At 44.2% G+C, this 27,927-nt stretch overlaps 1 protein-coding gene across 1 annotated transcript in view; it reads left to right on the top strand.

Moving 5' to 3' along the window:
* Positions 1–27,927, top strand: part of KNTC1 (kinetochore associated 1) — a 552,295-nt gene that overhangs the window by 268,377 nt on the left and 255,991 nt on the right. The window contains exon 40 of the mRNA XM_040347334.1: positions 12,286–12,390. Within this exon, the coding sequence (XP_040203268.1) occupies positions 12,286–12,390 (105 nt within the window). The remainder of the gene's footprint in view (positions 1–12,285; positions 12,391–27,927) is intronic.

The raw sequence follows: 27,927 nt of genomic DNA, 5'->3' as shown, positions 1-27,927 counted from the left end.
GAATTTTGGGTGGCACGTCTGGCTCTAATGGCCTGGACATCCAGGTTGCGGAATTGTCATGTCAGAATACAATCCAACAATGCCACGGCAGTGGCCTATATCAATCACCAAGGGGGCACCAGAAGTCACGCAGCCCAGAAGGAGGTGAACCATGTTCTGACTTAGGCAGAGGATTATGTACCATTCCTAACGACAGTCTTCATTCCAGAGGTGGAGAATTGGCAGACGGATTTCTTGAGCCGTCAAGTTATTCCCGGGAGAATGGTCTCTACATCCCAAAATTTTTCTGGCCATATACCAAAAATGGGGTACCCCGGACATAGATCTATTGGCGTGCAGGTTCAACAAGAAGTTGGACAGCTTTGTGACAAGAAATCCACTTGCGCATGGGACAGATGCGTTAGTGACTCCGTGGGATCAGTTTTCGCAGATTTATGCATTTCCCCTCCCCCAGTTCAGCTGCTACCACGGCTTCTTCGCAGGATCAAGAAGAAAGGGAAGCCAGTAATTCTAGTAGCCCCGGCATAGCCCAGAAGATCCTAGGGGATCCGTGGACTCTTCCATCTCGTCCAGACCTGCTTTCGCCAAGGACTGGTATTCCATCCTGCCTTACTTAACGGTTTGGCTGTTGAAGCCCACATTCTAAAGAGTCGGGGGATTTCAGTTTCAGTAGTAACTACCCTGATTAATTCAAGGAAGCCAGCTTCCAGGACCATTTATTATAGAGTCTGGAGGTCCTATGTTTCCTGGTGTGAAACCAAAAGATGGCATCCTAGGAAGTATCTCATAGGTAGAATTCTTGCCTTCCTACAGTTGGGGGTAAAAATGAAGCTAGCTAGATACTAAACTTTGGGTACAAATCGAACAGTCCCAATCTAAAATGCCATTAGAAAGGGCACCATGGTGGTATGCCTCATTACCCAAAGAAATTAACAAAAACCTGATACTGGGAAACACAGTGAAGATATGTGTAATAGCTTTCTCCATGATGGGTATGGATCCCAGGACTTCCCCATTATATCCAGTAATGGGGAACCCCCTCTTTCCCTTGGGATATGAAGATGGAGCTTTTCAACACCTAAGGGAGGGGGAATGTAGACAGGTAGTGAACTATATTCGAAGGGGAAGATGGCTCACAATAGCTGAATTGATGGAACAAGAGGGCGGATTTCGTCTAAAGTTTTGGAATGCACTCCAGATGGTCCACTTCCTGAACACACTACCAAATCCGGGGGTTTTCGAAAGACCACTCATGAGATTTGAGAAAATGTGTAGCGAGAGGGGAATTTTAAAACATACTCTCTCAATAAGCTATGAACTACTTGCACAGTCAGGGAACCACCCTTTGAAGTGTGTCCAGGATTGGGAACAGGAATTAAAAAGGGTATTTAGTATGGATCAGCGACAACGTATGTACAAACGAACGTATAAAACATCAATATGTGCAAGGACACAAGAGACAAATTATAAGATTTTTGCGAGGTGGTATAGGACACCAAAGAGATTAAACAAAATCTTTCCAGAGGTGTCAGACAAATGTTGGAGGTGTCAAGGCAGTAAAGGGACGATGTTACATATATTTTGGGATTGTCCCCTGTTAAGGAGCTTTTGGCTGGAGATTAAAAGGGTACTTCAGACCTGTTCAGAATATGAGATACCGGAAGACCCAGAATTTTACCTTCTACACGTGAATCAAATCCAAGAGAAATCGTATAGGGAGACAAGCTTAGGTCATCTATTAGATGCCGCAAAAGCGTGCATAACAAAGAAGTGGAAGTCACCATCTCCACCCACAATAGAGATGTGGATAAACAAAGTAAAATAAATCAGTAAATTAGAAGAATTAGTACAGACAGCACAACACCAAAAGGAAAGATATTTAAGAATTTGGACCTCCTGGAAATCCTTTTTGGACTCTAGGGAGGGGGGTAAGGATTAATATTACAGATGATAGTTTGAACACGAAGGGGAGAGAGTGGGAATGCGGGACAATGGAGAGAGTTTAGGCGGATTTTCCTTTTTTTTTTTTTTTTTTTGTCCATATTTTTATTTTATTTCTTTTTTTTTTCCCAGTTTTGTAGTAGTGTTTTGGATGGTACCCACAGGTTAGAGGGGACACATGATGGTATGCATTTGCATGATTAGTGGATTTATTTGAGTTGTGTATCATAACAGTATTATGCACTACTACAATTGTATAATGTATTATTATTTTGTATTCAAATAAAAAAGGTTTAAAAAAAAAAAAAAAAAATGAAGCTAGCCTTGAGTACAATCTCTGCCACTTGCTTCTCATTCTTTGATCATGGCTTTTATACAAGGGGTAACATATATAACTCCACCAGTTAAAACACCCTTGTGCCCAAGGGATTTGAATTTAGTTTTGTCGGTTTAACAAGCCAAATCGCAATATTCCTTTGCTTCTTTTGACACGGAAATTGGTGTTCTTAGTTCCCCTGCAAGAAGGGTATCAGAATTGGCTGCTGTTTTTTCTTGTAAAGAGCCATACTTAATTATTCATAAGAACAAGGTGGTGTTGCATTCTCACCCAACCTTTCTGCCTAAAGTAGTGTCAGGTTTTCATCTGAATCAGGATGCCTCCCTGCCTTCCTTTTTTCCAGAACCTCGTTCTGCAGATGAAAAATTGTTCCATTCTCTAGATGTAATGAGAGCAGTCAAGGCCTATCTGAAAGCAACAGATCAGATACGGAAAACTGATGTTTTGTTTGAATGAATGAATGAAAAACTTATATAGCGCAGCACATGCAAACTAAATCGCCTCTGGGCGCTCGTTGTTCCTGTCTCTCTTGATATCAAAAGAGATGAGTTTTGATCTTTCTTCTGAAGGTCAGGTGGTTTTCCTCCAACCGAATGCTGGTTGGTAAAGAATTCCATAGTCTGGGACCTTGGAGCGCAAATCTTCTTTCTCCTTTGGACTTGAATTTGGCTTTGGGTATCTGAAGCAGATTTTGGTTGGTGGATCGCAGAATGCGATTGGCGTTGTGAGCTTTTATCTTGTCGCAAAGATATTGCGGAGCCTTCCCATGGATGCACTTATGTGTCAGACAGAGTGCTTTAAAAGCAATTCTGTCCTTTACTGGCAACCAGTGAAGGGTTCTCAGCGAAGGTGAAATTGATTCCCATGTTTTTTTCCCAGTCACAAGTCTGGCGGCCGTATTTTGTATGACTTGCAGGCGAGCGATTTGGTACTTTGGGAGTCCCAGGTAAAGGGCATTAGCATAGTCCAATCTGGAGTTCACAATTGTTCCCACCACGACTGCTATGTCCTCTTTGGGGATAAATGGAATAAGTCTGCGTAGTAGGCGCAGCAGATGGTTTGAGCTGCCAGAAGGCCCCAGAAAAAGGCAGGCAGCGTCTAAATCAACTATTCAAAATGGATTTGTCAGGTTATTATTCAGGCTTGTGGTTTGAAAAGAAGGGTTCTGTCTTTTCAAGTTAAAGCACACTCTACCAGGGCAGTCAGTGCTTCATAGGCAGTGCATCACCAAGCCTCTGACTCATATTTGCACCGCCGCTACTTGGTCGTCAGTGCATACATTAAAACAATTCTATCAGGTGGATGTAAGATGGCAAGAGGATGCCCCCTTTGAGCGCAGTGTACTGCAGGCAGCAGTATAGGTCCTCACGTCTGATGGCGATCTGCTTTGATTTGTGTCTCCCTCCCCTCAGATGGCATTGCTTCGGGACATCCCACATAGTAATTACTATGGCTGCTCTGTGTCCCGTGATGTACGATTAAAGAAAATAGGATTTTTATAACGTCTTACCTGTAAAATCCTTGTACATCACGGGACACAGAGGTCCCTCCCCTCTTATTGGGGGATATATATTGTGGCGGTGGGACCCTGTGCAACTTTAAAGAGTGTTGGTTTACGTCAGATTTTGTAGAGAAAGACATCCTGATTGCACAGCTGTGTGTTGGGCTATTTAGTTCTGACCTGACTATGGCTTAGGGCCCCACCCAACAGACAGGAAGCCTGTGCCTGGGAGTCACGTGAACTCCCATCCCTCTGAGAGGAGTCAGAGGCTGCATGGGTGCAGCCAGAGTATGCATGTCTGCAGGAAGTCAATGTCATTGATGATTGAGCAGCAAGGCGCTGGTCAGGAATATGCTAGGAGAGAGCTTAAGAGCTTACCTCAAGGAAACTCTGTTGTGAGGAGCAAACCTAAGGCCTAGGCTAAAGGCCTGAAACAGCCGGATGGCAAAAATGAAAGCCAGGAGGCTAAAGTGTTAAGTATGCAAGATACAGTAATGGTGGAACCCCCCTGTGAGGGCTGTTGATGTATTTGTGAACTTTTGTGCTTTTAAATAAAAGTGGGCTACCAGGCCCTTAAAAATTCAGTTCTGGACTGGCGTACTCACTAAAAACGCACCTACCGCTGGAGTCTGATCACCCCAATCTTTTTATATATATATATATATATATATATATATATATATATATATATATATAATTTATTTTTATTTTTTGCTACAAAAACTGAGGTACTCCCTGTGTGGGAAGGGTTATATAGAGGAGGACTTCCTGTCTTTTTGAGTGCTCCAGTGTCCATTCACCTAATAGGTGGCATATAAACCACATAGTAATTACTATAGCTGCTCTGTGTTCCGTGATGTACTCCAAGAAAAAGATTTTATAGGCAAGTTGTTATAAAAATCCTATTATTTAATGGGCTTAACATGCCTCTCAGCAAACTCCTTGGGGTGTCTACTTTTCAAAAAGGGTAATTTGGAGAGTTTTTTTACTGCCATTTTAGCACCTCAAGAAATTAAATAGGCAGTCATAAACTAAAAGCTGCGTAAATTCCAGTAAATGTACCATAGTTTGTAGACGCTATAAATGTTGCGCAAACCAATAAATATACGCTTATTGAATTTTTTTATTTATTTTTTGTACCCAAGACGTGCGTCTGAATACATTTTGGCCTAAATGTATGAAAACATTTTTTTTTGTTGGATATTTTTATTGCAAAAAAAAATTAAAATCATTGAGGTGATCATTACCACCAAAAGAAAGCTCTATTTGTGGGAGAAAAAGATGCACATTTTGTTTGGGTACAGCATTGCATGACCCAGTTAAAGCAGCGCAGTGGCAATTCGCAAAAAGTACTCTGGTCATTAAGGGGGTAAAACCTTCCGGGGCTGAAGTGGTTAACCACTTCCCACCCGGTCAATAGTCAATTGACGTCCGGGAAGTGGTTGTGAAATCCTGACTGGATGTCTATTGACGTCCTGCAGGATAACATGCCGGCGCACGCCCATGGGGGCATGCGCAGCACGACGATCGGTGATGCGGAGTGTCAATCTGACACCCTGTATCTCTGATCTCGGTAAAGAGCCTCCGGCAGATCAGTGATCAGCCGTGTCCAATCACGGCTGATCACAATGTAAACAGGAAGAGCCGTTGATCGGCTCTTCCTCACTCGCGTCTGACAGATGCGAGTAGAGGAGAGCCGATCGCGCTGATGCCCACACTGGACCACCAGGGAAGCCCACACTGGATCACCAGGGAAGAGGGCAACAATATAAAAACAGGGAAAAAAAAGAACAATAGATGCCACTCAGTGCTCACAAATGGGCACTGACTGGCAACATGGGCACTGACTTGCATAATATGGGATAAAAGTGATGCCCAGCAATGCCATCAGTGCCACCCCTCAGTGTCCATCAGTGCCACCTCTCAGTACCCATCCATGCCCAGTGCCGCCTATGAGTGCCCATCAGTGCCGCATACCAGCACCGCCTGTCAGTGCCACCTCATCGGTGCCCATCAGTGCCTGTAATTGAAGAAGAAAACTTATTTACAAAAAAATTAACAGAAAAAAATAAATACCTTTTTTTCAAAATTTTCAGTCTTTTTTTTGTTGCGCAAAAAATAAAAATCGCAGAGGTGATCAAATACCACCAAAAGAACGCTCTATTTGTGGGAACAAAATGATAAAAAAATTGTTTGGGTACAGTGTAGCATGACCGCGCAATTTTCATTCAAATTGCGACAGCGCTGAAAGCTGAAAATTGGCTTGGGCAGGAAGGTGCGTAATTGCCTGGTATGGAAGTGGTCAACCACTTCCATACCAGGCACTTACGCACCTTCCCGCCCAAGCCAATCATCAGTGCCGCACTGATATGGCCGCACTGATGGGCACCGATGAGATGGCACTGATGGACATCGATGAGGTAGTACTGATGGGCACTCATGGGCGGCACTTATGGGTGGCACTGATTGGTACTTGGTGGCACAGATGGGCACTGATAGGTGGACACTGTGGGGTGGCACTGATGGACACTGTGGGGTGGCACTGATGTATCCATGTTGCCAGTCAGTGCCCATTTGTGGGCACTGATTGGCATTTTTTTATTTTATTTACTGCTTTTTTTTTTTGCCCTTCCCTGGTGGTCCAGTGTGGCGATCCGAAGGGGGGCTGCGCTGATGAACAATCAGCGCGAACCCCCTGTCAGGAGAGCCGCCGATCAGCTCTCCTCTACTCGTGTCTATCAGACGCGAGTGAGGAAGAGCCATCAACGGCTCTTCCTGTTTACATCGTGATCAGCCGTGGTTGGACACGGCTGATCACTTGGTAAAGATCCTCCGCCGCATCGCAGCGCGGGGCATGAAATCCTGCAGGACGTCCATAGACGTCCAGTCAGGATTTCAGAACCACTTCCCGGACGTAAATCCCCTATGGACCGGGCGGGAAGTGGTTAAGGTCTTCTTTTTTTTTTCCTCTTTAAATTTTTTTTTTTTTTATCTCAGAGTCTGATTATCTGTACCAGATTCAACCAAATAGTATACAAATCTCTTTAAATTCTCAGAGTGGATTAGATATTTTGTCCCCCTAATCGGATAGCTTCTTATTTATATTTACCATTTCATATAAATATTCAAGAAAATATTTATTTTTTATTTTTTTTAAACTTTACGTAATAACTCAATTACACCAAACTTTGTTTTAGTTTGTTTTGAGTGAGTGAGAAACGTGTATAGCGCAACACATGCGAACTGAATCGCCTCTGGGCACTTGGTATCCATTCCCTGGGCCCTCAGAAGAGATGGGTCTTGATCTTTCTCCTGAAGGCCAGGTGGTTTACCTCCAATCGGATGGTGGTTGGTAGAGCGTTCCATAGTCTGGGTCCTTGGACCGCAAATCTTCGTTCTCCTTTGGACTTGTATCTGGCTTTGGGTATCTGGAGTAGATTTTGGTTGGTGGATCGCAGAATGCGATTGGTGTTGTGAGCTTTTAGTTTCTCGCATAGATATTGGGGGGCATTTCCCAGAATACACTTATGCCTTGGACAGAGTGCTTTGAAAGTGATTCTGTCTTTTACGTGCAACCAATGAAGGGATCTCAACGAAGGTGAGATTGATTCCTATGGTTTTTTTCCCAGTCACAAGTCGAGCGGCCGTAATTTAAACGACTTGCAGACAAGTGATTTGGTATTTTGGGAATCCAAGATGGAGGGCATTTGCATAGTCAAGTCTGAAGTTAAGTGTCCCCACTACGACTGCTATGTCTTTTTTTTGGGATAAAGGGAGTGAGTCTACGTAGCAGGCGCAGCAGATGGTGCGATCCGCTGACTACTGACCCTATTTGTGCATCCATTGTCATGTAGGTGTCGAAGATAACTTTTGACTTTGGTGCTGGTGGTGATGAATTGACCCAGAATGGGCGGGGCGTCAATGTTGTTGCGGGATGAATCTTCCGATTGGCCTGAAACAGGAGAAGTTCTGTTTTTGAGCCACTGAGTTTAAGGTAACTCTTTGTCATCCACTTTTCTATCAAAGAAAGGCATTTCTCTAGTCCGAGATAATGATCCTTTTTGTTGCAGATGCGAAAATATAGTTGTGTGTCATCTGCATAAGAGTGGTAAAGTAACACCATGCATTTTACAGAAGTGAAAGGGCCCAATTTCACTATTTGTGATCGGTGTTCCAAGGAGGAGGAGAACCACGATAAATCACATTCCGCAACTCCGGCTACTTCAACTAGCCGTGTCAGCAATAATTTGTGGTCTACCGTATCAAAAGCTGCGCTTAGGTCCAGCAGTACTAGAAGACAAGATTCTCCTTTGTCTGCGGCCTCTAGAGCGTCATCCCATATTTTGAGCAGTGCTGTTTCTGTCACGTGACCGGAACGGAAACCGGACTGGAATTGGTCAAGTAATTTATGGGTGTCTAAGTGATGTTGTAGCTGTTGTACAACTTCTTTCTCCATTACCTTGGAGAAGACATTTAGGCCTGTTATGGGGCGATGTTGGTTAGGGTCTTTGGGGTCCAGGGGGTTTCTTTTTTAGAATTGGTTTGATTATACCTTGTTTCCGCAAGGGTGGCACCACACCCTCCTTGAATGACTGGTTTATGAGCTGCATGATAGCTGGAGCCAAAATATCGGCACATTCTTTCAGCAGTTTGGTGGGAGTGATATCATTGGGCGCTGTGCTATTTCGCAGAGTCCTAATGATATTTTTAGTGGCCTCGATGGAAATGGGCTTTAGAGTGAAGTTAGGTGATTGTGGCGGAATTATGTGGGTATTAGGTTTGTGATTTAGGGGGGGGAGGTAGATGGAGGTTGTATTTTGCTGAATACTTTCACGGATTCTTTCAATTTTGTTGATGAAATAATCCGATAATTCGTTGCAAAATTCTTGTGAATCGGAATTAGGGGCTTCTAGACAGACTGGGTTCATGGTCTTGGTAACTAGATTGAAGAGTTCACGGGGGCGGTTTAGGGCATTGGTGATAATGTTGGAATTTTTTTTTTTTTTTTGGCAATAGATTTCTTTATGGTATTTTTTGGTTATTATCTTATAAATGGTGTGGTTTTCCTCTGAAGAGCTTCTTTTCCAGGCTGCTTCTGCTCTTCTGCGCTTTTGCTTTAGCAAAGACAGCTGGTCGTTAAACCAGCTGGAGTTGTTTTTCCGGATGCACGTTGTGCGTTTTGGCGCTACGAAGTCGGAGTTTCTGTGGTTTGATGTAGTTGGATTGTTTTTATTTTGTTCCCTAATGTAGTTTTGAAGAGTTCCGAGTGGAGCTTCTTCTGAGATCTAGTCCAGTGTGTTGTCACCGTTTTTACCGTTTTTTTGAGGGGGCGTTTGTTGATTGTGAATTTAATGGCATGGTGATCAGTCCATGGTTGCGGCTCATTTTCCAGAATATTGATTTCCAGATCTTGTCTGAAAATTAGATTGAGCGTGTGACCTGAAGCATGTGTGGGCCCACATACTAGTTGCTGCAGACCTAATCCTTTCAAGTGGTCAATGCAGGCGTTGGCGACGGGGTCCTGTGAGGAGTTGGCCCAGAGGTAAAATCCCCGAGCAGCAGGAGATGTTTGGTGTTTAGGGTATAGGTGGAGATGAACTGTGTCAATGACATGGGCAGGTGCGTTTTTGGACCCGGTGGTCTATAGCACAGGAGTATGTGAACAGTGTCCTGGGGATTTGTTTGCAGTTGCAGAGTGAGGGTTTCCATAAATGGAAGTGAGTCCTGAAGGCCTGGTTTAGTGATCGAGAGGTGAGTCTTGTGGATCACCGCCAGGCCTTCTCCTCCTTGCCCCACTCTGTTTTCTGTTAGAATCCGATAATTCTCTGGCACCAATTGTCCTAGAATGGCGTTAGTCAGCTGTGAGCCAGCTTTCTGGGATAAAAAGGCAGTCTAAATCGTTTTGTAGAATGAAATCATGAATTTCTTGTCAGTGTTTTACTGCTGACCTTGTATTGACCAAAGCGCATGATATGTGCTTAGGTTGGGGTAAATGCGTGTAATTTTTGACTGTCGATCGTCGATTGATTCTTAACAGTTGCTCATTCCTTAGAGCTTTTTTGGTGACGGCTGGTAATATTGAGGCGAATGGCTTTAGACCCCAAATGATTTCTGCAGAGTATCTCAGATTAGACATAATCGCAGAAAAACGCCGGGGAAAGTGATAATTGATCGGGGAGGTATTCAATGATGATGGGAAGGGCGATTTCCAAATCGCAGATCACCTCGGCAAATCTTCCTCCCCGTTTGATCCAGAGGAAGGCGAAAAAACCCTGGCCGTGCTATGCCAATCTGCCGTGACCGGGGAAAAAAATTCCTTCCTGATCCCACAAGGGCGATCGGGGAGCCCTGGATCAAACACTAAATGGTGGCGGACCCTGGAATTGGAGCTGTTGGACCTGAGGATGTGGGGGTGGGAGCCAAATCCCAGCTTTAGGGCTGGGGAAGGGGAGTGGGGCTATGTCCCAGCAATATCACAGTTGCTGGGGTGTAGCAACATGGCTACCGACGGGGCTAGGCCCGAGCCGGGGGCTGTGCAGCTGGGTGAGGCCCGGTTGTAGGGAGGAGGGGGCTCTGGGGCACCAAGGGGCGATGGTAGAGATCCTCCAGGGGCAGGGGTGGTTTAGTGAAGTTTGAGGGGGTTTGTGAGGAGCAAGTGCGGTGCACCGCTAGGCCGCGGAATTTTTTTTCTAAATGCGGTCGCCGCAAGCTTGCCGCAGAATTGTTCAGGCCGAGGTGGGATTGAGGAATGGAGGCAGCGGGCATGCCCCGATCGCGGCAGGGAGTGTGGGGGATGGAAGATCTATCCGTTATCATCCCCTTTGTTGGGCCGCGGCTTATCCTGAAAAGGACGGTCGCTTTTTTGGTGACGGCTGGTAATATTGAGGCGAATGGCTTTAGACCCCAAATGATTTCTGCAGAGTATCTCAGATTAGACATAATCGCAGAAAAACGCCGGGGAAAGTGATAATTGATCGGGGAGGTATTCAATGATGATGGGAAGGGCGATTTCCAAATCGCAGATCACCTCGGCAAATCTTCCTCCCCGTTTGATCCAGAGGAAGGCGAAAAAACCCTGGCCGTGCTATGCCAATCTGCCGTGACCGGGGAAAAAAATTCCTTCCTGATCCCACAAGGGCGATCGGGGAGCCCTGGATCAAACACTAAATGGTGGCGGACCCTGGAATTGGAGCTGTTGGACCTGAGGATGTGGGGGTGGGAGCCAAATCCCAGCTTTAGGGCTGGGGAAGGGGAGTGGGGCTATGTCCCAGCAATATCACAGTTGCTGGGGTGTAGCAACATGGCTACCGACGGGGCTAGGCCCGAGCCGGGGGCTGTGCAGCTGGGTGAGGCCCGGTTGTAGGGAGGAGGGGGCTCTGGGGCACCAAGGGGCGATGGTAGAGATCCTCCAGGGGCAGGGGTGGTTTAGTGAAGTTTGAGGGGGTTTGTGAGGAGCAAGTGCGGTGCACCGCTAGGCCGCGGAATTTTTTTTCTAAATGCGGTCGCCGCAAGCTTGCCGCAGAATTGTTCAGGCCGAGGTGGGATTGAGGAATGGAGGCAGCGGGCATGCCCCGATCGCGGCAGGGAGTGTGGGGGATGGAAGATCTATCCGTTATCATCCCCTTTGTTGGGCCGCGGCTTATCCTGAAAAGGACGGTCGCGAATTAGCCCAAGGGGAGGTGGATAGGCCTGAACGAAAAAAGGCCTTACCTTGATGATGTTGGGGAGGAAAGAGGGAGGCCAAAGGTGGAGGAAGAGTAGCTGTCCTGGATCCTGGCTGAGGAGACCCCTGCCTGTCTGGCCCTAGGAGTGAGAGTTAGGAGTCCGCGCTGGGGGTGCAGAGTCCTACTGGATGTCCGGCTGTATGTAGGAGGCTGGAATATCGCTGGCTGGACTACCTAACCTTCCTCTGGCAGCAGGTGCTTCAAACCTCACTGCAAGCAGAACAGAGGGCAAATGACAATTGATTCCTCCTGGTGATCCTACGAGTGAGAGCAGACTCGTAATAGTGGGTGTTCCTTCCTGCTACTTTTGATTAGTCCGATAAAAAAAAAAAAAAAATCAACCAACTAATTATGAAAATAATTGTTAGTTGCAGCCCTAGATATAATTTTGTATGCCATTATGCTAAGATCTCGAAACCTGTTCTGAGGCCTTGCTAACATTGCGGGTTTTGAATAGTCAGAAAAAATGTAGCTTCTTTGTTCACTCGTTGTTTAAATTTCATTGTTCTTCAGAAAAAATCAACAAAATGTGCGCATTGATAAAGGTTTACTTTTGAACTTATGCTTTATTAGAGCCATTGTGTTTCAGTGCTTGAACTTCAGTCCAACCCCTATACTGATAAATTCTCACACTCATCCCCTACTAGTTGAGATGTTGGGGAATGGGCTGCTTTGTAGGGATGCTCATTATTCACTAGTCGCTATCCATAGTTATCCATGAAATGGAAAGCAGTGACTCAAGACTTGTGCTTAATATTCATAACCGTTATTTTCTTTTCTAGTTGCACGATGAAAAGATAATGGCAGAAACCAAAACATTTATTTCAATACTTGGAGAGAAAACCAAAACTTTGATTAAGGATACATCTATGGCGTTATTACACAAGGTAAGAAGACTGGTATAATGCTTTTTTTTATTTTTTTATATATATATATATATAGATAGATAGATAGATATATATAGATATGTCATAATCTCGTTTCTTACTTTTACATTTAGAAGCAAAGGGTGAAATCTTCAGGAACATTGGTGTATGCAGCTGCCTTCAAGCGATTGGATACTGGCAAACAGCCCAGTATAACCCCCTATTCATACCAGGCCCGAGTTTTTTTGCTAGTGTCCTAAGAAAACTGACAGCCTGAGCCTCAGCACTATTCAGTCACCTTTTAACTCCTTCCTTTGGTTTTATCTGGGAAGGAATTCTTTGCAACTAAATCTGAGTTTATGGGGAAAAATTGCAACCATGATAGCTGACTCAGTAGAAGGGTCCACAAGCTTGCTTCAATGCCTTCTCCCTGGGGCTACAGCATGAGGAAGTTTGTACCTTATCTTTATTAAAGGAGTTAGTACAGGAAGACTGCTAATCTGCCAATATACCGATAACTCCTAAATTTAAGGATGATATCTGTGTCCTAGTTAACTTTGTCTGCATATGCCTAGACTTGGAGCTGCATGCAGCAGCTATGCCCCAATTTACTAGCCCGGGTTCTCTAAAAAGCCCCTAGTATGTTGTGAAGCTTGGTTTGCCAGCCAATGTGAGCGCATCGAGGCCTTCAGGTAATGACTGCGCTCCCAATAAGCATTTAAATAAATAAATAAATGTAGACAAACACTGTTTCACGCTCTCCCTGCACATACAGTGGGGATCGAATGTTTGGGCACCCCAGGTAAAAATTTGTATTAATGTGCATATCGAAGCCAAGGAAAGATGGAATAATCTCCAAAAGGCATCAAATTACAGATTGGACATTCTTATAATATGTCAAAAAACAGTTAGATTTTATTTCCATCATTTACACTTTTAAAATTACAGAAAACAAAAAAATGGCGTCTGCAAAAGTTTGGGCACCCTGCAGAGTTAATATCTTGTACTGCCCCCTTTGGCAAGTATCACAGCTTGTAAACGCTTTTTGTAGCCAGCCAAGCGTCTTTCAATTCTTTTTTGAGGTATCTTTGCCCATTCTTCCTTACAAGTCTTCCAGTTCTTTGAGACTTCTGGGCTGTCTGTCAAGCACTGCTCTTTTAAGGTCTATCCATAGATTTTCTATTATGTTGAGGTCAGGAGATTGTGAAGGCCATGGCAAAACCTTCAGTTTACACCTATTGATGTAATCCCCCGTGGATTTTGAGGTGTGTTTAGGATCATTATCCATTTGTAGAAGCCATCCTCTCTTTAACTTCAGTTTTTCACAGATGGCATCAATTTACCATCCAAAATTTGCTGAAACTTTATTGAATCTATTTTTCCTTCTACTCGTGAAATGTTCCCTGTGCCACTGGCTGCAATACAACCCCAAAGCATGATTGATCCACCCCCATGCTTAACAGTTGGACAGAGGTTCTTTTCATTAAATTCTGTGCCCTTGCTTCTCCAAACGTATCTTTGCTCATTCCGGCCAAAAAGTTATATTTTAACCTCATCGGTCCTCAGAACTTGTTTCCAAAATGCATCAGGCTTGTCTATATGTTCATTTGCAAAGTTCAAACGCTGATTTTTGTGGTGAGGACGTAGAAGAGGTTTTCTTCTGATGACTCTCTTCCATGAAGACCATATTTGTACAAGTATCTCTTTATAGTGGAATAGTGTACCACAACTCCAGTGTCTGCCAGATCTTTCTGGAGGGATCGTGCAGTCAAACGTGGGCTTTGAATTGCTTTTCTCACAATCCTGCGAGCTGTTCTGTCTGGCATTTTTCTTGGTCTTCCAGATCTTGCTTTAACTTCCACTGTTCCTGATGACTGCCATTTCTTAATTACATTTCAAACAGAGGATATTAACATCTGAAAACGCTTTGCTATCTTCTTTTAGCCTTCTCCAGCTTTGTGAGCGTCCACTTTTTTCAGTTTCAGTTTTCTAGACAACTGCTTAGAAGAACCCATGGTGCTGATTGTTTGGGGCAAGGTCAGATGAGTCTGGGCATTTAAAACCTTTGAGATTGACATCACCTGGTCCTCCCAGACGATGATTGAGAACAATCCATGACACTGGCAGGTCTCGGCTTTGCAAAGGGGAAAGAGAAAGAAAAGACACAATGCAGCGCCTTCTAAGCGTAGCAGGTGAATTTAATATTGGAAAAAAGTTACAACATGTAGATAACCTACTCACAATACTGGTGTGGGTAGAAGCATAACAAGATTGAAAGGGAATTCATCCGCGGGGATCCCGGAGACGACGAGATGTCCTCATGCAGGCATATAGTGTTGTCCTGGTCTGTACTGCAGCGGCGATGGGAACCAAAAAAACAAAGGGGGCAGTGCATGCTATAAATTCTGCAGGGTGCCCAAACTTTTGCAGACGCCATTTTTTTGTTTTCTGTAATTTTGAAAGTGTAAATGATGGAAATAAAATCTAACTTTTTCTGACATATTATAAGAATGTCTAATCTGTAATTTGATGCCTTTTTGGAGATTTTTCCATCTTTCCTTGGCTTTGTTATGCACATTAATACAAATTTTTACCTGGGGTGCCCAAACTTTCTATCCCCACTGTATTTGCTTGTAATCAGCATGTAAGGCTTTGGAACCATATTTTCTCTTTACTCTCCACCCTCCAGTGTACTTGGGAGACTGGTGCTTAGGGCTTGCTTTTCAGCATATTTATCATGACTAAGGGCTGGCTCACACCTGAATCGCACAGGAACGCCATTCCTGTGCGATTCAGTGAGGCGCATTTCTGCAGCCCATTCATTTGAACGGGTTACAAATCACACTGGATCGCAAAAAAGAAGTGTATGCACTAATTTTCAAAACACTGCGGTACAATGCACTGCATTTGCAATCTGCATTCGGGGTGCCATTAACCACTTAACGCCCGCCGCACGACTATATACGTCCGCAAAATGGCACGGACAGGCAGATGGGCGTATATATACGTCCTTGCCTATTCGCGGGTCGGGGGTCCACCCCCCCCCACCCCGCTCCGTGCGGCGGTCGGTAAGTGGTTGCGAGCGATCCGGGATGAAGGGGCGGCTATTCGATTCCAGCCACCCCCTCTCGATTGCTCCCAGTCAATGGGCGTCCTGCTCAGCCCCTTTCTGTGTTAAGTGTAAACACAGGAAGGGGAAGTGATGTCCTCTCTCCTCGTGTGGGTCTTTTTCGTCTGGATCCAGAGGAGAGAGGACATCTGTAACGTGAGTTGCACCAAACACAACACTGACACGTTACACATAGGCACACAACCCCCCCCCCCCCCAGTCACCGCTGATCACCCCCCCCCCAGCCAACTGTCACAGTGTCACTATTGCAGTGATCATTTATTTTCTGATCACTGCAATTAGTGTCATTTGTGACAGAAAAAAGTGTTAGGGACATTAGCTTTAGACCCCCTACCCCCCCCTAATAAAGGTTTAACCCCTTGATCACCACCCTAATTAACCCTTTCACCCCCTATTGCCAGTGTCACTAAGCGATCGGTTCTCTGATCGCTGTATTAGTGTCACTAGGTAGCTAGTTTTTTTTTTAGGTTCGCCGCCAGGTTTATATAGCGTTAGGTACCCCCATAAATAAAGGTTTTAACCCCTGATTGCCCCTAGCGTTAACCCTTTCACCAGTGATCACTGTATAAGTGTCACTGGTGACGCGGGTTAGCCAGTTAGTTATTTTGTTATTTTAGGTTAGCCAGGCTTTTAGAAAGCGTCAGGTACCCCCATGTATTAACTAATAAAGGTTTTAACCCCCTGATTGCCCCCTAGTTAACCCTTTCACCAGTGATCACCGTGTAAGTGTTACGGTTGACGCTTGTTAGTTAGTTTGCTGTTTATAGCATCGGGGCACCCGCCGTATATAACCCAATAAAGGTTTAACCCCCTGATCGCCCGGCGGGTGATATAAATTACATTTTAGCGTCAGTCAGGGTCTGCTTCACCCCAGGCAGCGTTAGGTTAGTGCCAGTACCGCTTACACCCACTCGCAAAGCATACACCCCCCTTAGTGGTATAGTATCTGAACGGATCGATATCTGATTAGATCTATACTAGCGTACCCAGCAGTTTAGGGTACCCAAAATGCATTGTTAAACGGAATCAGCCCAGATACCTGCTAGCACCTGCGTTTTCCCCCTCTGCCCAGCCCACCCCACCCAAGTGCAGTATCGATCCATCACTGTCACTTCAAAAACACAACACACATAACTGCAGCGTTCGCAGAGACAGGCCTGATCCCTGCGTTCGTAACAGTTTTTTTTTAAGCGTTTTCTACATTTGCTTTTCTATAGTCAGGTGCTTTTTTTACCTGTGAATCATCACCAGTGTACGACTAAATTTAGTCCAAAATGGCAAAGCGAACGTACACTGATGAACAGGCCTACTTGTTCATGAGCTTGACAGATAGTGAAGAGGAGGTCACGCATCTGTCAGAATCTGGCTCAGAATATGAACCCGTTTACGACAGCGACTCCATGTCGGATAGCTCTGACGACGAAGTTGAGGTCCCTGCTAAGGCCAGGCGTACCCGACCCCGTTCTGATGTTGTTGAGCAGCAAGAACCGCAGGACCCTTGTATGGAGCAGAGAAGTACTAGCGCCGCTATTCCTTCTGGTGGATTGGCAAGCACCAGCGGCCTAGTACACCCTGGTCGTTCATCCAGCACTGCAGTAAGACGTGGTGACGTGGCGAGTCCCATAAGTGCAGTTCAAGCTGGCGAGGTGGCAAGCACAAGTAGTGTCCCGCTGCCACCAAGAAGAAGACAGAGACAGGCCCGTCGTGCCCATAGTGCCCTTCCTGTAGAATTCGCCTATCCTGATTGAGTCCCCACCACTTCTGCAGCACCCGTACTTCCCCCATTCACTGGCCAACCCGGTATTCGGGTGGATACAGCAAATTTTATGCCACTTGATTTTTTATTCGCTGTATTTCACGGAAGATCTCTATAGATCTATTGTGGACCAGACTAATTTATATGCTGGTACCTACATCGCCGATAATCCCCAGTCTCTCCTTGCCAAAGAATGGAAACCTCTTGAGGTTTCCGAATTTAAGACCTTTCTGGGCCTTACCCTCAACATGGGCATACACCAATTTCCGAAGTTGCGGATGTATTGGTCCACACATCCCATTGACCATATGTCCGTGTTCTCTGCTCACATGGCCAGGAATCGATACGAGGCGATCCTGCAGTTCCTGCATTTCAGTGACAATGCACTTTGTCGTCCACGTGGAGACCCTGAATATGACCGGCTCTACAAAATTCGGCCCCTCATAAACCATTTCAACGAACGTTATGTAGCCTTGTTTAATCCCCAGCAGGTTGTATGCGTTGATGAGTCCCTGATTAAATTTTCTGGCCGCTTGTCTTTCAAACAGTTCCTTCCCAGCAAGCAAGCCAGATACGGGGTCAAGCTCTATAAGCTCTGTGACAGGGCAACGGGCTACACATGGAGCTTTAGGGTTTATGAGGGCAAAGATAGTGAGGTAGAGCCGGAAGGATGCCCAGATTACATGGGGAGCACTGGCAAGATCGTTTGGGACTTGGTGTCACCCTTATTCGGAAAGGGGTACCACTTGTATGTGGACAATTTTTACAGCAGCGTGCCACTTTTTAGTCACTTGTTTGATCATCAGATTGGAGCATGTGGCACTGTGCGACCTAATCGCCGGGGCTTTCCCCAGCGGCTTGTAGATGCCCGTCTTAGGCTGGGGGCGAGAGCCTGCTACAGATGTAAAAATGTGCTCACTGTGAAGTGGCGGGACAATAGGAATGTTTTCGTTCTTACCACCCTTCACGCGAGACGCTGGTACAAAAAAGTGTCTCTACATTTATTTCAATTGACTCTACTGAATGCTTTTGTCTTATACAAAGCTTCAGGACAGAATGGATCCTTCCTTCAATTCCAGAGGGATATCATCACAGAACTCCTGTATCCAGGTGGTACTGTACCTCACCAACCCCAACCAAATGCAGTAAGCCGACTGCATGAGAGGCATTTTTTGTATGCCCTCGAGAGTACCCCTACCCAAAAAAAACCCCAAAGAAAATGTCGAGTCTGTACCAAGCGCGGATTTAGGCGTGACACCCGTTATTATTGTCCCAAATGTCCTGCCGATCCTGGTCTTTGTATTGGTGAATGTTTTGAACGCTTCCACACACGAGTGAAGTATTAGCGTAGGGTAAAACATTTCACAGGCTAGGCACACTTACACAGGGTCTCCCAAGATGCCATCGCATTTTGAGAGACCCAAACCTGGATCCGGAAAGTTCAACAGTTACAGTTACAAAAAAAAGTGTTAAAAAAAAAGTAAAAAATAAAAACACAAAAAAAATATAAAATAAAAAAACAAAAATAGTTGTCGTTTTATTGTTCTCTCCCTCTCTATTCTCTCTCTATTGTTCTGCTCTTTTTTACTGTATTCTGTTCTGCAAAGTTTTATTGTTATGTTTTTTCATGCTTGCTTTTCAGGTATGTAATTTACTTTACTGTTTTCAGGTACGCCATTCAGCTGTTGCGCGGACTTATTTATCTTGACAGCAACAGCGTTTGCTCCCACGATATATAAAGCCGCGACTCCAGTGCTGTAGGAGGTGATTTCACCACCACAGTTAAAAAAAGAGCATATATGCCGAAGCATGGGGGCATTAGGGGCGGAGGAGCAATTTTGCTCCTAATGCCGCGTATATACGGTCGACATCCCTACGGAGGCTTGCCCGTGGAAAAGTCTGACCGTGTGTATGCGGCATAACTTTTTATGCTGCGTACATACGGTCGAAATTCCGACGGAGGCTTGCCCGTGGAAAAGTCTGACCGTGTGTACGCGGCATAACTTTTTTGCGGGAGGATGCCCCCATGCTTTGGCATATATATATATTAGGTACATGTTGCGTTAAATGTTTTATTTTTTACTATGTTTTTTTTTTGGTATTTGCTTTGCAGGTATGGTATGATCTTACTGTTGTGCTGTAATGTTACTTTGTTTTAATGTTAACCATCATTTGCTTAGCAGGTACGCCATTCAGTTGCAGCGCGGATTTATTTAGCGTGACAGCAACAGCGTTTGCTCCCACGATATAGAAAGCCGCGACTCCAACGCTGTAGGAGGTGATTTCACCACCACAGTTAATCCACCTTTACATCACAGCCCCCACCCCCCCTATACATCGGTGTCTTCAGCCTACCCTTCATATCTTAGCACCCTGTTTTCATCACTGTGCTCAGCTCCCCCTTCACGTCACAACCCCCTTTTACATCAGTGTCCACTGTCCCCCTTTACATCAGGGTCCCCCTAAAAAAAAAAAAAAAAAAAAAAAGAGCATATATGCCGAAGCATGGGGGCATTAGGGGCGGAGGAGCGATTTTGCTCCTAATGCCGCGTACGTACGGTTGACATTCCTACGGAGGCTTTCCCGTGGAAAAGTCTGACCATGTGTACACGGCATAGAAAAGTCCAACCGTGTGTACGCGGCATAACTTTTTTGCGGGAGGATGCCCCCATGCTTCGGCATATATAAATGGTGCATGTATGCCCATCATTAGAAGTGGGTGGATGAAGGGAGGTATTCTAATGGTGGGCATACCCACCGATCAATCTTTTTTTCGTTCAGCCAACAGGCTGCATGAAAAAAAAGATTACAATACATGTCCAACAAGAACCATCAACGTACTGGTATGTTGCTGGAATTTGAATGGTTATACCAGAATGATGCCTGCGGGTTTTAGGCATCATCTTGGTATCATTCTTTTCAGCCAGCGGTCGGCTTTCATGTAAAAGCAGTCCTAGCGGCTAATTAGCCTCTAGACTGCTTTTACATTCAGTGGGAGGGAATGTCCCCCCCCCCCCCGGATATAAACAGCACCATTGGGAAAATGGGAAAGCATTTTATCACACCGATCTTGGTGTGGTCAGATGCTTTGAGGGCAGAGGAAAGATCTAGGGTCTAATATTCATAATCATTTTTTTTTTAAAAAAGAGTACCTGTCACTAACTATTGCTATCATAAGGGATATTTTCATTCCCTGAGATAACAATAAAAATGGTAAAAAATAAATAAAATGGAAGGAACAGTTTACAAATACAATAAAAAAAAGCGAAATAAATATATAAAAAAATAAGCATCCATGTCCCCCCCCCTGCTCTTGCGCAAAGGCGAACGCAAGCGTCGGTCTGGAGTCATATGTAAACAGCAATTGCACCATGCATGTGAGGTATCACCGCGAAGGGCAGATCGAGGGCAGTCATTTTAGCCTCTGTAAATCTAATGTAGTAACCTGAAAAGGCTTTTAAAGGCTTTTAAAAATGTATGTAGTTTGTCGCCACTGCGCGTTTGTGCGCAATTTTAAAGTATGTCGTGTTTGGTATCCATGTACTCGGCCTAAGATCATCATTTTTATTTCATCAATAATTTGGGCAATATAGTGTGTTTTAGTGCTTTAAAATAAAAAAAAGTATTTTCTCCCCAAAAAATGCGTTTGAAAAAACGCTGCGCAAATACTGTGTGGAAAAAAAATTGCAACACCCACCATTTTAATCTGAAGGGCCTTTGCTTTAAAAAAATATATAATGTTTGGGGGTTTAACTTAACTTTCTTGCAAAAAAAAAAAATGTTTTTATGTAAACAGTGTCAGAAAGGGCTTTTTCTTCAAGTGGTTAGAAGAGTGGGTGATGTGTGTCATAAGCTTCTAAATGTTGTGCATAAAATGCCAGGACAATTCAAAACCCCCCCAAATGACCCCATTTTGGAAAGTAGACACCCCAAGCTATTTGCTGAGAGGCATCTCGAGTCCATAGAATATTTAATATTTTGACCCAAGTTGCGGGGAAAATAATTTTTTTTTTTTTTTTTTTTTGCGTAAAGTTGTCACTAAATGATATATTGCTCAAACATGCCATGGGCATATGTGAAATTACACCCCAAAATACATTCTGCTGCTTCTCCTGAGTACGGGGATACCACATGTGTGAGACTTTTTGGGAGCCTAGCCGTGTACGGGACCCCAAAAACCAATCACCGCCTTCAGGCTTTCTAAGGGTGTAAATTTTTGATTTCACTCCTCACTACCTATCACAGTTTCGAAGGCCATAAAATGCCAAAATGGCACAAAAAAAAACCAAATGACCCCATTTTGGAAAGTAGACACCCCAACCTATTTGCTGATAGGCATGTCGAGTCCATGGAATATTTTATATTGACACAAGTTGCGAGAATATGACAAACTGATTTTTTTTTGCACAAAGTTGTCACTAAATGATATATTGCTCACACATGCCATGGTTATATGTGGAATCGCACCCCAAAATACATTCTGCTGCTTCTCCTGAGTACGGGGATACCACATGTGTGGGACTTTTTGTGAGCCTAGCCGCATACGGGGCCCCGAAAACCAAGCACCGCCTTCAAGATTTCTAACGGCATACAATTTTGATTTCCCTCCTCACTAGCTATCACTACCTATTACTGTTTTGAAGGCCATAAAATGCCAAGATGGCACACAACCCCCCCCAAATGACCCCATTTTGGAAAGAAGACACCCCAAGCTATTTTCTGAGAGGCATGTTGAGTCCATGGAATATTTAATTTTTTGGCCCCAAGTGATTGAATAATGACCAAAAAAAAAAAAATTTACAAAACGTTGTCACTAAATTATATATTTCTCACACATGCCATGGGCATATGTGGAATTACACCCAAAATACATTCTGCTGCTTCTCCTGAATACGGGGATACCACATGATTGGGACTTTTTGGGAGCCTAGCCGCGTACGGGGCCCCAAAAACCAGGCACCGCCTTCAGCATTTCTAAGGGCACAAATTTTTGATTTCACTCCTCGCTACCTATCAAGGTTTCGAAGGCCATGAAATGCCAAAATAGCACAAAACCCCCCCAAATGACCCCATTTTGGAAAGAAGACACCCAAGCTATTTACTGAGAGGCATGTCAAGTCCATGGAATATTTAATATTTTGACACAAATTGCGGGAATATGACGAACTGATTTTTTTTTTTGTCATTATTCAATCACTTGGGACAAAAAAAAAAATATTCAATGGACTCAACATGCCTCTCAGCAGTTTCCTTGGGGTGTCTACTTTCCAAAATGGGGTCATTTGGTTTTTTTTTTTACTGCCCTGCCTTTTTAGAACCTCAAGAAATGAGATAGGCAGTCATAAAATAAAAGCTGTGTAAATTCCAGAAAATGTACCCTAGTTTGTAGACGCTATAACTTTTGCGAAAACCAATAAATATACGCTTATTGCGATTTTTTTTTACTAAAGACGTGGCTGAATACATTTTGGCCTAAATGTTTGACTAAAATTTAGTTTATTCGATATTTTTTACTTTTTGTTTTAAGAAAAATCATTTTTTTTTCAAAATTACGGTCTTTTTCCGTTTATATCGCAAAAAATAAAAATCGCAGAGGCAATCAAATACCATCAAAAGAAAGCTCTATTTGTGGGAAGAAAAGGACGCAAGTTTTGTTTCGGTACAACATTGCATGACTGCGCAATTACCAGTTAAAGCAGCGCAGTGCCAAATTGTAAAAACACCTCTGGGCATTAAGCTGCATATTGGTCCGGGGCTTAAGTGGTTAATAATGTGTTGGCACCCGTAGCCGATTTGTAAAGGCAGTGCTGCGGTATGGGAAACAAACAAGAAACGTACAGGCCCGTCAACCGAGCCTACTAATCTGGCAGCAGTGTACCAATAAAGTCGCAAATAGTTTGAAATGCTTTGCTCTCAACCCTGCCAGAGACTCTAGCTGAAATTTAGAGACACAGCATACTGAAATGCCCTTCTTTGCATATGGCTCACTACCCTAACCTTTGTTACTTTAAACTTTCTAACAGTTGAAAATTCCACCCTGTGACTCTAACTGGTCTCACTTGACACTTTTGAGTAAAATCTCTGACCTGTCGCAACACATGCGACCTGTGCAAACAGAGAAATGCGTCTTACCCTATCAACATTGGGGTGCAGTGTTGGGGTCCCCCTGTCCGACCCACTTTCTCAGGGCAGCAGGGAGCACACGCAGGTACCGGTCCATTACCACACGCTCCACAATCTGAGGGCTGGTCAGAGTCTCTGGCTGCAACCACTTCCTGGAGAGGTGGACCAGGTCAAACATTTGTGACCGGGGTGGCTTGTTGCTGGAATAGGACCACTGATGCACACGCTGGGCCCGGACTGCCATGGTGACACCCAAGCGTGCGAGTATTTCTGTCTTTAAAATCTCAGTCCTGGGCCTTATCTGGTTCTAGGTCAAAATAGGCCTTTTGGGGTTCTCCTGTTAGGAATGGGGCCAAGAGTCCCGCCCACTGCTCTTTTGGCCATCCTTCGCGGTCAGCAACTCTCTCGAAAGTTGCCATGTACGCCTCAACATCATCCGCCGGTGTCATCTTTTGCAGGTGGTAGAAGGCACGTACAATCTTTGGTTCCGCTAACACCGGAGGTGCGGACCCCTTTTTCAGTTCCACCAGAGCTTCGGCGAACTGTCGCTTCATCTCCTGCTGGGCAGCGTGTTGTGCTGCAGCGCCCTCTGCGACTTGGCGGTTGGTTTCCCGCTGGGCTGCATTGGCCTGTAGCAGGGCCTTTAACATTTCTTCCATTTTCAGAAAAGTGCCCGCATTCTCCACCACGTGTGGGAGATTAGCTCGTGGGGATCACCTTTTCTGAATGATAGTCCGCAAGCAGGCACTTACTTTTTAAGTCTGGCGGATGCCAGGTTTTATTTATAAATGGTTTGCAAGTTAAAAATAAACAAAACAATAAGTTAAATCCTTGCCGTCTGGCGCTAACTAAACAAATAGTCTCCTCTCTATAGAGTGCAGGGCTGGCCCCCGTCACCCACAAAACATGCAGTAAAGCAAACCTCTTTTTAGTCCAACATTCAGCGCTCCCCTCACTCAGGTCCCTTCCTGAGTCTCAAGCCAGAGCCCTGTTGTGCTCTCTTCCTGGTCTTTTAAAGTCCAGCTGATTGTGGACTCCAGTTGACCCAAACATCCAGACCGGAACCCTAGCCAGGCCCAGAGGCTGTAAAACCCGGACCGGATTCCGGTTCAGTCTCTCATAATAGAACGTATGTGAGGTGAAATGTACCTATGATCATGTATCGCACTTCGCATACCGTCACAGCAGTTTAAGGTTAAACCTCTTTTCTTATTTTAATGAGTGGCAACGTGTCTTGTTAAACTCCCTTTCGCCGCAAAATAGGATTTTTATAACAGCTTACCTCTAAAATGATTTTCTTGGAGAACATCACGAGACACAGAGCTGCATAGTAATAACTATGTTGGTATATAGGCCACCTTCAGGTGATGGACACTGGAACACCCAAGATAGGAAGTCCCCTCTCCTATATAACCCCTCCCATACATAGAGTACCTCAGTTTTTGTAGCAAAGCAATATGTATCCCAAAAAGAGGGGTGGGAGCTCTGTATCCCATAATGTACTCGAAGAAAAGGATTTTACAGGTAAGCTGTTATAAAAATCCTGTTTTTCTTTTTCATACATCACAGGACACATAGCTGCATAGTAATAACTATGTGGAATGTTCCAAAGCAATGCCATATGAGGGGAGGGAGATACCAAAGTAGGGCGCTATCAGACGTGAGGACCTATACTGCAGCATACTGCGCCCAAAGGAGATATCCTTTGTGCCTTTTAACAACCAACTGATAGAATTTAGTGAATCTATGTACTGAAGACCAGGTTGCGGCCTTGCAGATCTGAATCATGGAGGCTTGGTGATGCACTGCCCATGAAGCACTAACTGTTCTGGTAGTATATAAAGACATCATAACCGCTACAGTCAGGGACCCAAAATCAACTTAAACACAGACTGAGCACTTGGGGATGTTTAGCTCCCATATGCCAATCTGTTAAAGGAGAATCCCCGCTCAATTCAGAACAATTGGATGGTTTTATCCATCATTTAAGAAGCATTAGCAGCAATCAGAAAGCTCTGAGTATAAGCATAACAAACAAAGCTGACTTTGGTAATAACTTTGGAATGAACTTAATGAGCAAATTAACTCGGAAATTTAAACGGTATCTACAATTTCCTCACTATTTATAGCCTTAAGAGAATTTTGTTGCAGTGAATATTCCTCTTTTACTGATACAAGGAAGATTTCATGCAAAGGAAATCTTTAGTGTTAAGAATATAAAGATCTTTCCATTAAAGAAAATGAATGCTCAATAGCATTACTCTTCATCCCATGTGTAAGGACATAATTAACATGGCTCTTATAGATTATTTACTTCTTTCTAAATACTATGCAAGTTGACCAAGCATATGCAGCACTAGTACTCCATGCACTTACTTAGCTTGTTTTCAGATTTCAGAGATCTGAGTGCCGCCCCCATTATAGTTGAAGGGTATGTATGCCCTTTATGTAAACCAGGGATATGCAATTAGTGGACCTCCAGCTGTTGCAGAACTACAAATCCCATGAGGCATAGCAAGACTCTGACAGCTACAAGCATGACACCCAGAGGCATGATGGGACTTGTAGTTTTTCAATAGCTGGAGGTGCGCTAATTGCATATTACTGATGTAAACTATCAATAATTACATAACTACTCTTGTTTGCTCCTTTTTTCATCAATAATATATACCATTGATGAGGATTTTGTTACATCTGTAGAACATGTCAGAATTGTAGAGCTGTCCTGTATGTTGTTCACTTATCCCCTGTTATCTTAAGACAAACCAGCTCTTATCTTGAACTATAGAACAATATGTTTTAAAGATGTGGATGGGGAATCAATTCAGTTTAGAAAAAAATTATTGAGAAGCGATGACACATTCAGTGTGTTGTCAGCCTACAACAGAAAATGAAATCATACTTAAAGCATGGGTTCCACCCATTTAAAAGTCAGCAGCTACAAAAAATAATCAGACACTCGCCTGTCCCACGGCCCAGCGATGCAGATGCAGGAAGCCTAGCTCCTCTCCCTCTCCTCTCCAAAGCGCTTTCTAACTGTGGGCATGTCCTAGAAGATTGTATGGAGGGAAGAGAGGTGATCTGCCTTCCGGCACTGTGGAGCCAGGGAAGGAAGTGGGAGCTGGGTGCCTGTAAAAATAGGTTACCCACTCCTCCCCCAAAAAAATAACATGCCAAATGTGACATGTCAGAGGGTCACCTGTACTTAAAGCAGAAGTTCCATTTTTGGGTGGAACTCTGCTTTAAGTGTTTGCGTTTAGGTAAATTACTCACGTCTGAATAAAGATGATATGATAGAACAATAGTACTAAATTAAGTCTGCTTTTGTAAAGCAGGTCAGCTGGTGTTTTCTGTACTTGTCTGGTCAAATTGATAAAACATATGGAAATCTGAATGTCCAGGCTTGAAGTTTATCTTCTGGTACTTTTTCATAAGTTTGTTAAAGGGGTTATAAAGGTAAAAAAAAAAAATTCCCTAAATAGCTTAATTTACCTTAGTGCAGTCCTCCTTCACTTACCTCATCCTTCGATTTTTCTTTTAAATGTCCTTATTTCTTCTGAGAAATCCTCACTTCCTGTTCTTTTGTCTGTGACTACACACAGTAATGCGAGGATTTCTCCCTGGTGTGGAGAAAGCCTCTTGAGGGGGGACGGGGCGAGCAGGAGTGTCAGGACAGCCACTAACACACAGCTCCTTTTCTCTATCTGCAAAGTAGAGAGTGTCCTGACTTGCCTGCTCGCCCCCCTCCCCCCTCAAGAAGCTTTCTCCACACCAGGGAGAAAGCCTTGCATTACTGTGTGTAGTTACATACAGAAGAACAGGAAGTGAGGATTTCTCAGAAGAAATAAGGACCTTTAAAAGCAAAATCGAAGGATGAGGTAAGTGAAGGAGGACTGCACTAAGGTAAAGGAAGCTATTTAGGGATTTTTTTTATTTTTTTTACCTTTACAACCCTTTTAACTACTTCAGACCCGGGCCATAGTAAAAAGACAGCCTCCAGGTGGCTCTATAAATCCGGGAGGCCGTCTTTTTACGCGCCCAACGCGTCACCGCAATGCCGATGCGCGTGCCGGGCGGCCAGGTACCCGCGATCGGCAGTTTTAGAGCAGGGACGTGGAGCTCTGTGTGTAAACACAGAGCTCCACATCCTGTCAGGGAGAGGAGACTGATGCTGTGTCCCTTGTACATAGGGACACAGCATCGGTCACCTCCCCCAGTCAGTCCCCTCCCCCCACAGTAAGAATCACTCCCAGGATCCACATTTAACCCCCTTCTTCGCCCCCTAGTGGTAACCCCTTCCCTGTCAGTCATATTTATACAGTAATCGGTGCGTTTTTATAGCGCTGTTCGCTGTATTAATGTGAATGGTCCCAAAAATGTGTCCGCCATAATATTGCCGTATTGCTAGTAAAAAAAAAATAATAAAAAAAATGTCAGAATTCTATCCCCTATTTTGTAGCCACTATAACTTTTGCGCAAACCAATCACTATACGCTTATTGCGATTTTTTTGATTTTTTTTACCAAAAATATGTAGAATACATATCGGC

The sequence above is a fragment of the Rana temporaria genome, chromosome 1 (assembly GCF_905171775.1).
Source record: "Rana temporaria chromosome 1, aRanTem1.1, whole genome shotgun sequence".
Taxonomy (NCBI): domain Eukaryota; kingdom Metazoa; phylum Chordata; class Amphibia; order Anura; family Ranidae; genus Rana; species Rana temporaria.
The sequence above is the reverse complement of the archived record's forward strand: the minus strand, read 5'-3'. Positions and strand labels throughout refer to the sequence as shown.